The sequence below is a fragment of the Maniola jurtina genome, chromosome 14 (assembly GCF_905333055.1).
Source record: "Maniola jurtina chromosome 14, ilManJurt1.1, whole genome shotgun sequence".
Lineage (NCBI taxonomy): Eukaryota > Metazoa > Arthropoda > Insecta > Lepidoptera > Nymphalidae > Maniola > Maniola jurtina.
The window spans coordinates 602747-614134 of NC_060042.1; the positions used below are offsets into that span (position 1 = coordinate 602747).

The window sequence follows — 11388 nt, forward strand, 5'->3', positions numbered from 1 at the left end:
GAGTGGAAACGCGATACCTACTATCTATTGTGGATAAATTCCATACTTATTATGATTTACTTACTTATAAAAGCTTGCTTCACCTATATATTTAGTAGTGGGAGGGCAGGCAATGCAATATCACATACGTTGTACCATATAATGTAAATCTCTTAATCTCATAATAATCATTAGATCTCTTATTATTAAAAACTAGGGCCTCTAATATTAATCGTATACTTAACTAGAAAATAATATTCGCCGTTTGGTTAGTATTGGCGCGGGCACTGATGAATTTCTAAGCAGTGAAATTTTTATTAATAAGAAATAAATATTTCATTAATTTAAGTTACGCGTATATCAATTTTAATTTATTGAGTAGAAAATTACTTGTTTATTTATCAGAAAATAATAAATTCAATAAAAGTAATCAACAAATATTTTATTAGTAGCCGTCCTAATACATTAAATTAATAATGAATCATTAACTATCCATTTCTTACTATTAATATAAATGCGGAGGTGTGTCTGTCTGCTAGCTTTTCACGGCTGATCTGTTTAACGATTTTGAAAAAAGGAACGGACTTAGGCTATTTTCATACCGGAAAATCTAAGTTTCTATTAATTGAACAATAATATAATTCAGTTAATTGAACCATACTTAAATCCATCATTCTAGAGACGGGCTTAGGCTACATTTTACCTTGGAAAATCAAAAAGTTCCCATGGGATTGTTTGGTTGGGATGAGTGTGTTTGTTTGTTGGTTTGTCCTTCAATCACGTCGCAACGGAGCAACGGATCGACGTGTTTTTTACCCGACTGCGGCAAAGCCAAAAGGAAGGGTTATGATTTTAGCAGTCTATGTATGTATGTATGTATGTTTGTATCCAGATTCTGTATGTTCCGTGGTTCCACCGTAGCGCCTAAGGTGCGCCTAAGCTACCGGACCAATTTTGATGAATGAGGTGTCAAATTGATTCGTCGTAAAGGTCCGGGTGACATAGGCTACATTTTGTACGAAAAAAATTGACCTGACGGATGTTACATCAAGAAAAGTGGCGGTCTCCAAAAATTTTTTTTTGCTATTGTATCGAGTGGGATGTCAAATGAAAGAGAAGAATATTCTGAGTTCATAAATATAAATGCAGGTACTAGAACTTAAAATATATATCAAGCGACAGAAAAACAATTTTACTAGGTATAATATTTCAGCGTTTATTAAGACGATCGCAGTCGGGTTTTAGTTTTCAACTTTATCTTGTTTGCATGGGTATAGTTAAAGACCTGGAGAGTGACATAGGCTACTTTTTATCGCGAAAAATCAAAGAGTTCCATAAGAGTTTTTGAAACGAAAATCCACGCGAGCGAAGTCGCGGGCATCAGCTAGCCAGAATATAATTTATACAAATTGTATAACCACATTTGGAATGTCATAACCACGCCGTAACCGTAATCACACAGGAAGTAGGTTAATACATAACCTCTCGTATGTAAAAGTAGGTACTCTTATCTCTCGAGTAAGCAATACAGATCGCAAAAACCTCAATCAGATCGCGGCGAGACGAAGATGGCAGCACTTTACATCATATTAATTGCACTATTCCGGCTTACTCTGTTATTACATGCAGTCGTTGATATACTGAACCAAAGATATACGTGGCTTGAAAAATTCTACAACTTTAAAGCTTCAAGAAATCTCGACCAAGCGTGCAAATTGATTATTTGCGGATCGTCCGATAAATAACCATGGTGAATGTTCAGTTAGAAATCCCAAAATATAACATAGATATATAACACAATGAATAAACACTATTATTAATCTTTTAATGATATGTCTGCAATAATGTTTTTGTTGGAAGGAAAAATTGGAGGCAAAATGGTTCCTGCGTGGTAATTTGCTAACTCAGTGTTCAAAGTCGAATGATAGCCACCGAGCTCATTTGACATTGGTTGTTATAGAAAACCTTCAATGTATTAAAAATGAATGTCAAATGCTCAGTGATTATCATTCAGAGTTGAACACCAGACGCAAATGGTTGGACAATATAAATAAGTCGACAAGGCGTTACCCGAAGTTAAAAGATAAAGATTATTTTTAGATAAAGAAACTTTTCGTAAGATGACTGCCAAACTTCGTTTCGAAGAGGGTACGCGCTGATGGTAATGATGAACAATACCTATTAGGACACTTTTAGAAGTAACATAAGGAACTGAGAATCTTTGGCTTTTTGCATATCAACGACTTCAACGAGTATATCACTTAATATGCCATTTGAAAATAAACCTAAAGAGAATAGCAATAGGGTTATAATTGTATTGTGTTGACGTGATACATGATAACGTTAGAGAAACGGGTGAAAGCACATACGCAACACGTTCGCGCATCTGCCGGTAAATACGGCGACGCCATTAGTCTATTTACCTAAAGATTATTTTCTTACACGAGAAAAACCTCATAGCGGACGTAAATAAAGATATTACTTCCTTTACCTATCCACTAACTAATTTAACTAGCAACCCGCCCCGGCTTTGCACGGGTGCAATGCAGATTGGTTATTTCGTTATGATTTTTTTCCATTCCATCAGCCTGTATGCGTCCACTGAGGACATATTTTTTTTTTATTTACTATAGGCAAGCGCTTGACCACAATCACACCTGATGGAAAGTGATGATGTGGTCTAAGATGGGACGCGTTTACCTAGAAGGTGCCTATTCACTCTTGTTTTAAATATACCCGAATTGTGATTGGCCATAGGCCTTTCCAAGAGTGCGCCACCAAACACGGTCCTCCGCCTTCCTCATCCACCCGCTCCCCGCCACCTTCTTCAGGTCATCGGTCCAGCGGGCTGGAGTCGTCCTGCCCGCGTATTTCGTTATATTTTCAAAACAATAAGGCAGCATTTTCGATGAAAGCTCAAAATCGACTTGATTTCTTCCGACACCTTGGACTATTATCGTCATTTTATTTCAACAAATTCACACAAAACAATGTTAAACAATAGTAAAAACCTTCCTCTTGAATCACTCTATCTATTGATTAAAATGTGTTGTGTATTTTAAAAGATCCTCTAGGTACATAGCGACTTTGTTTTATGCTAAGTAGAGATTTAAAGTGAGCTATGTAGAAAGCTATGTTAGGTAAGGAAGAAATCCGCAGGAAAATCAAGATCACTTAGGTAATACTACCACTTTGTAACCTGTCATTTGTGTTTTGTAGTGTAATATAGTATTATACATACTCGTACATACATACTACTTACTTAGTCCCATTCACAAAGTTTCGAAAGGTTTTGTGAAAGTATACCTACGTGGAAATCAAGATAGGTAAATAACAAACGTTCAGAACTAAAAATACTACCACAGATGCTTGATTTATATATTTTTACACAAAAATTGTAGTTTAGAATCTGAATTGAGGTCCATTTGATACCAAATTCGCTAGATTTGTCGCAACTCAATTTTTCAGTTTATCATATCAGCCATATAGAGTTGGATAAAGCTGGCGACAACTTAGGGCACAAGGTTCACAATAATTAAAATTTAAAATAGATAAGCTATGAACTAACAAACAAACACACACATAACTGCCAAACACTACTTTCATGTAGTCAGGAAATAAAAAGATAAAGTTGAAAACTGAAACTCGACTGCGATCGTCTTAATAAACGCTGAAATCCTATTACTTATAGTAAAATTGTTTTTCTGTCGCTTGGCATAATTTTAATATTGTAGAACATTTATATTTATGAACTCAGAATTTTCTCCTCTTTCATATGACACTCCACTCGATACAATAGCAAAAAAAAATTTTGGAGACCCCCCACTTTTTTCATGTAACATCCGCTAGGTCAATTTTTTCGTATAAAATGTAGCCTATGTCACCCGGACCTTTACGACGAATCGATTGACACCTCATTTATCAAAATCGGCCCAGTACACACAGGAACACACAGAATCTGGATACAAACATACACACACACATATACACATACATACATACATACATAGACTGCTAAAAATCATAACCCTTCCTTTTGGCTTTGCCGCAATCTAGTCGGCTAAAAAATTACACGTCACGACACCAGCATTTTTACGAGTATCAAAGAAATAATGTAGGTACTTAATTCAGAAATGAGGCTAAACGGAAATGAAGTCATTAAACACGAGGATAATAAAACTATAAACAACGCGAAGTGGCAAAGACAATTAAACGGCAATAAAACGTTGATAATACATGCAGTAACAAACGGAACCGCGGAATCGTTCGAGTGAGTGAGCAAACAGTTAAACACGTAAAAACATATCGGTCAAGTGCGAAGCCAGTTGAAACTATGGTTCCGGACAATCCAGACCTAAAGTCAAAGTCAAAATCATTTATTCAAAGTAGGTACAATTGTACTCCTTTTGATGGTCGAAATTGTTAAATTTGTACGATATATTGGTGATAATTAATTACGTAACTTAAAACTAAATTAAAGTAAACCTAGGTAATACCACGACCGTGGTAATACTGTTTATTTAGTTATAGTTTCAGCCGGAATAAGTGTTCCGGCTGAAAACCAGAATTTATGATGAGTTGGGACTTGCCGTACCTCAAAAGGAAAAACGGAACCTTTATAGGATCACTTTGTTGTCTGTCTGTCTGTCTGTATGTCCGTCCGTCCGTCATGACTGTCAAGACGACCTGACGACGACTGACCTATAGGGTACTTCCCGTTGACCTAGAATCATTAAAGGGATGGGTGGAGCACAAGTAAAGGAATAAAACCGAAAACCGTTTTGTGATTACATCACTAAAAAAAAATTATATGTATTTCAATTTTCAAAGTAAGATAACTATACCAAGTGGGGTATAATTTGAAAGGGCTTTACTTGCATGTTCTAAAACAGAATTTTATTTATTTTTATGCATAATAGTTTTTGATTTATCGTGCAAAATGTCGGAAAAATTACCCTAGTACGGAACCCTCGGTGCGCGAGTCTGACTCGTACTTGGCCGGTTTTTTTAAAGAATGCAGCTAAACCTTTTGCAAGACATTTCAGTGTCAAAGAGAGTTTGACTATTCGATACAATGCGTTTCGCTGTTTTCTCGAGTAGATATCTAGAATAGAAACCCAGTGCCCAAGCCAAGCCACAAAACAAAAAGACTCCAGCAGTGAGCAAAACAAGTAAATACTGAATTCGGCATAATAAGCGGTTGTCGGTCACATTTTTTGTGGGAAAGTATTTTTATGTTTTTGTCTAACTTGGTTTGTTTATTTTTTGTGTCATCAAGATTATCTACTGTTGTTGCTATCTGTATATCAGCTATGGCAAATGTAATTAGTGTGATAAACTTGAAAATTATTTAATAAGTAGTTACCTCATGAATTGGTAAGATAAAAACTGTGAAATTCATCACTTTTACCGGTTGTTATTAATAATTTCACCTTTCTTTTGGTAAATGTAAGTTTTAGTATATTATAATGTTACGAAAAATTCGTAAGTCTATGGTTTTAACATAAGTGACAACATTCATTACTTCGTTGCTTCGAGTAATAGAACTCCAGAATTATATTTGAATACGACCCCAAACAGTCTTGCCAAAAGCTCGTGAAGAAAGACCTGAATGAAGCGAGCCTACGAAGGTCAAGAAAGTAAGCCGAATTAAGGGCAGACGAAGCGAGTCTTCTGGCGTAGCTTATACTGACTGACTGACAGTTATTTTAAATGGATTACGCCAGCAGACTATTAGAAGAAGCTAACAGACAAACAGACAGATACACTTATGCATTTAGGTATAATATTAGTTTGATTCTGAACGGCCGCTGAAAAGGGAGAATTTCTTAACAGAAAACCTGAATAACTTTTTCGGCACAACCCGGGATTTGAACCCCCGATTTCAAGATCCGCACCCAACCAGCTAACTATTTGACTGGATCGTCAGTACACTCGCGTGCATTAATGATGCTCAGAGTTCCGCCCGAGCGGGCTCCACTGTTTCTAATGAAACCCGCTCATTACAGACAAACACAAAAAACGATTATTACTCGTAGATGCTGCGATGGACGGCCATCAATCAAAAGGAAGATAACTGTACATTGTAATGTGGGAGAACATCAGGAAGTACAAGTTTTTCTATTATAAAAAATCTGCATGTTAATATTACGAACTCTTCGTTGATTCTCAATCAAATCCATTTCTTATAGCTAACTGTATTTTGTACTGTTTTAGAAATAGCCTCAGTACCTACCATCAAGATATGTGCAATTTTTTTTAACCTACTAAGCACGTTATGTACCTATTAGTAATAGTGAATATTCCGTTTCAATATCTATACTTACCTATACCTATGCCTAAAGACAATCATCATCATCATCATCCTTTCAGAATGCTTAGGCCATAGTTCCACCCTGCTAACTAAGTAAGTGCAGAAACTGCGGAGTGGCAGATTACACACACCTTTGAGAATGTTATGAAGAACTCTTCTTTCTTCGTGATGTTTTCCTTCTTATATTTAATTTAGCCGTCATAGATTAATACTGAACACGTCCGTCTACTATTTGGGAGGTCGCAGGCTCGATTTCGGGCACGTTCTGTTCGGAGTTATGCGCGTTAACCACTCATAAGCGAAAAATCGTAGGTCTATGGGTGACTTTATCGTGAGCCTCTCAAAGGCGTGTAAACTGTAAAGTCTGCCAACAATGAGAAGGGTAACCCCTTGGATGGCTTGATGATGACGAGAATCATGCTGCATGATAATCTGAGTTAAAACAGCGTAAAAAGCGGCCAAACGCACCAAGATTTCGAATAACAGAGCTCATAATGCAACCGGCTAATTAATTGTTTTTAAAATGGATATAATTGGCGTTGGTTGTTCCTACATATCTTCAATGCGTGTAGCTGCGTGCGGAACCTCGCGCACGCGAGCGCGCAGTGCACGACGCGCGTGCAGTGCGCGCCGCTCTCCAGTTACGACACATCTCACCTACATATGCCACCTTACTTTACCACTGTTGCCACTTGCCGTGTGTGTACCTTCACTAATATACTTCATACTTGTGTATCTTCTCTACCATGGTATCAATCAATTAGTAAAACATTCGATATAGGTAGTTAGTTACAAATTACAATTCGGGTATCTTTAAAACAAGTGTGAATAGGCTAGGTGAATCTTCTAGGACCTAGGTAAACGCGTCCCATCTTAGGCCGCATCATCACTTTCCATCCGGTGTGATTGTGGTCAAGCACTTGCCTATAATAATAGTGAATAAAAAAAGGTACAACCAGTGTCATTCGGAATGATGTAAGGATTCTAACGACACTTTATTACATTTCGTTACATTACTGTTTTGACATTTAGAAGTTATGGTGGAATAAAGAAACTGACATTCATAGATACTTGAACTCTGAAAATGTTACACTCCTTTTTAGGGTTCCGTAGGCTAAAGGTAAAAACGGAGCCCTATTAATGTCACTCTGTTGTCAGTCTGTCTTTCCGTGTGTCTGTCTGCGTGTCACAGATCTCTAACTCGTAGACGAAATAAGTAACAAACTTAAAATTTTGGTAAATTTTGGTTGACAAACAGACTAATAGAAGGAATACGTTTTTGTTACACAATCGGGGGGAGGTCTGGTCTGGTGGGAGACTTCGGTCGTGCCAAGGTACTATGTCATGAAGAAACCGATTAGGAGTATCTATCATATAATATAGGTTTAATAAAACTGCCATAACCCTTTCAAGTTGGCCCGCTTACAGCATAGACTGATCGTAGTCAACGGTAGTACTTGTAGCTACAAAGTATCTATTGGTAGAGATTTTAGTATTAGGCTTTAAGCTGCTTTTTACGTACCTACTGCTTTAGTACCTAGGTCCTATTTAACTTCTATCACCACGTAAGTCATTTTTAGGGGGTTTTGACATTTTCTTTACCATTCGCTTGAGAATCGAGAGACGCCAAATTAAGATCGGTCCTTGGTCAATCAGAAACCTCCAATAGGACTAAAAGTAAAATGAGGGAATCAGTTTACTTCCATAGTTGAAGCTACAGTGCAAGTTTTCACTAAGATTTGATCGAAAAGAAAACTCTCCTCAGATGCTAATTTTAATGGGGCGTTAAAAAAGCGACGCTTTTCTTAATAAAAGTAGCTCTACAATCTTTAAACGCTTACCCAGAAGAATTATTAAGTCCATAACAATCATTGATGCCAGCTAGCACGCCGACCACCCCGGCGACCACGGCAATACACCCCGCCCACAGTCCAGCACCAACCCTCGACAGCGAAGCACCCTTGACCACGGCCAAGGCGCCCGCGCCCACCAGCGCAGCCCCCAACACCACCTGCGACAACCCCAGCAACACCACCACCCGGGTCCCACCACTCACACTCCCGGCTTCAACACTTTTCGAACTAACACTTGGCTTTTTTTCAATAGACTTTCCACTTTTCTTTTTGGGCAGTTTCTGTGGCGTTTTACAGATCAGTTGCTCGGTAGAGTCCTCGGATTGCAAGCTGGAGACGGTGGGGAAGTTCCCCGTGACAACGGTCACATTCTCCGTGGAAGACTTCTCGAGTTCTTCCGTCATGTTCGCGTTCGGTGCATCGCCGGTTCGGGAGTTACAGACACTTCGCGGGTGACTCGTGCGCGCTCGGAAGACGGACTGCGCTGCGCGGGCGCACACACGCGGTGAAAGTTTATGTCGCGATTTCAGCGTTTGTTTTTGTTAATTATGTGTAATAAAACACTAGTTTCTGGTTATAGCTCTCGTATTTTATATTTTATTGGAAAAATGGCTATACAAGAATTTTTTATCGCGCAGGCACGTTTTAATTCGTGTTCAATTTGTGGTGTAGATACTTATTGTTTTTTTTTTGGTTAATCTCTCATTCCCGATCTCTCCTAAAAGAAATTGAGTTATGTGGGATTTCTACCCGCTAAAACCGCCTCCGTGGGTACCCTCGGCGCATATTAAGAGGTTCCGGGGTTGCCTATCTTGCGCGACGTCCTGTGGATTCATCCTGGAGGATGTACTCCCCTGGCTTCATGCGCTTGCGCCACAGCAGGCTGTTATCTTTCCAGGGTCGCCGGCTCCAGCTGCCAGCGACCCGGTGTCCCAGCAACCGGGACTACTGGATGGTAACTTTTCAAAAGTAGAATTTTTGTCATAAGTAGGTATCATTCCTCGAACTCCCACTACATATATAAACTCCTCAATTGACAGATCCTCTGGCATTGGAAAAATGAGCGAAGGCACATGACACATGAGAAGAGAGAGATTAGGATATTATTCCTTAAGAAGCTAATAATAATTAAATACCGACGGGACCTTATTACGGACTCCGACGTCCGTCTGCCCGTGCGTCCGTCCGTTTGTCTGTCAACGGGCTGTATCTCGTAAACCATAATAGGAGAGTTGAAATTTTCACAGAATTTGTATGAGTATCACACTTCGAACTATTCACACTAATATTATAAAGGTGAAAGTTTGTGTGTATGTGTGTATCTTTGTTACTCTTTCACGCAAAAACTACTGCACGGATTTGGCTAAAATTTGGAATTGAAATAAATTACACCATCATTATACCCTGGATAAGCACATAGGTTACTCTTTATACCGGAAAAGAGAAGAGTTCCCACGGGATTTTAAAAACCGTTATCAGGTTATCAGCTAGTTTGCTCATAATAAAAAGATTTGAGCGATATTTTTTTTTTTTTCATTTTTGAATACAACAGCAGTAATTGATAAGTTTAGTATTTATGAGCATACCTGCGAACATCCACCTGGCTCACAAAGCCGGCAATACTGATAAGTATACCTAATTGCATCGACATCGGCTGAGGCTTGCGTCGAGGTGAAAGCGTCCGCGAGCCGGACACGGAGCTATCTCCGGCATTTCATGTTACCTATAGATATTCTGAGCGATAATAGTCTCGTTGTCCGGACGTCCACCGGAGTATTCGAAGGATCGGAGGTTCGATCCCGGGCGTTATATAACGAAATTATAATATGTGCGATAGGGGTTTTATTGTGCACGGATTTTGTGATATAGTTTTTAACCGACTTCAAAACAAGGAGCAGGTTCTCTATTTGACTGTATGGTTTTTTGTATGTTTGTTATGCGAATCCGTCAAATATAAACCGATTTTGATATTGTTTTTTTGGTTTGGTATGTATGAACAATGAGGTGCCAATGTGGAGTCACAAACAATGATTTTGGTGTGGTGTGTGTGGTTATAGAAATCGTTTTTTTTTTATTTTTTTTTTATTTTTTATGTATTCGGATGTTTCCCAGACATGCACCTCTAACTTTTTGGAGTTACCAGCGTTATTATTATCACTTGCTTTAACGGTGAAAGCTGTGCTTATTAGTGAGCTGGCGATAGGTTGATCATGATGATGATTACGATTCTCCTACGTATCTCCTCTTTTGTGATTTGATCCCGTAGAGAAACTCCAAGGATCGCCCTATTCATCTCTCCAGTCTCTACCGCTAAGTGACTGAACTCTCGTACCTTTAGTGGAACCCTATAGCTTTAGTTTTAAGTTACGTAATTAATTATTATTACCACTATATCGTACAAATATAACAATTCCGACCATCAAAAGGAGTACAATAGTACCTACCTACTTTCTTATAGCGACCATGTCTCAAATTCATTTATTTATTTATTTATTTAAACAACTTTATTGTTAACAAAATTACAAAGAGTCTTACTCTTTGGAATTTTGTTACAGGTATACAGGATAGGTACACTTAATAAAACAAAGGGCGACCTATCACTAAAGTGATCTCTTCCAGGTATGTAGCTGAACTTAATTCAGCCAATTCCAATAATGTGGTAATCACAACTTTCGCGCTGGCTCTTCAGCGTAATCATAATTATCATAAACCTACTATCTGCATCAAATTAGTGTAACATAATAATATTTTCACTTATTTATGTAACCCTTATTAGAATTTCGAAATTAGAATCGTCGGTCGGCCTCGGCATCTGTACAGCCACTTCCGGTGCTAACGGTCACCGGAAGTGGTAACTCGAGACGGGGGAACCTCCCTAAGAGTCCCCGTTGCACCTGCCGAAATATGGGGCTCAAAAAATCAAAAGCGATTTTGGCTGGCTTAAAAACCAATAGCGTCTTGGACTGTAGAAATAAAATGATCTGTTTTGTATATAGCGGTAGTTTGCGGCGTTAGAATTCGTTATAAAAGAAAATAGTTTTAAAAATTTAGATTTCTCGAAAATTTTAACATGATTAATGACGTCACAACTCACAAGGCGATAAACGATAAATATTTTTAAATTTTTTAACATAAAAATATTTTCCTATATTAGAAATTATCTACTCTGTTTAAACTGTACCGAGGATATTATCCCACGTCTTGGTATAGTTATCTTACTTTGAAAATTGAAAATAAGTACTG

At 38.2% G+C, this 11388-nt stretch overlaps 1 protein-coding gene across 2 annotated transcripts in view; it reads right to left on the bottom strand.

The window, feature by feature from the left end:
• LOC123871552 overlaps positions 1-8613 on the bottom strand; it is a 69291-nt gene extending 60678 nt beyond the window's left edge. For both annotated transcript variants that reach the window (XM_045915417.1, XM_045915416.1), the window contains exon 1: positions 8134-8613. In XM_045915417.1, the coding sequence (XP_045771373.1) occupies positions 8134-8549 (416 nt within the window). In that variant the 5' untranslated portion in view covers positions 8550-8613. The remainder of the gene's footprint in view (positions 1-8133) is intronic.
• Between the last annotated feature and the right edge of the window lie 2775 nt (positions 8614-11388).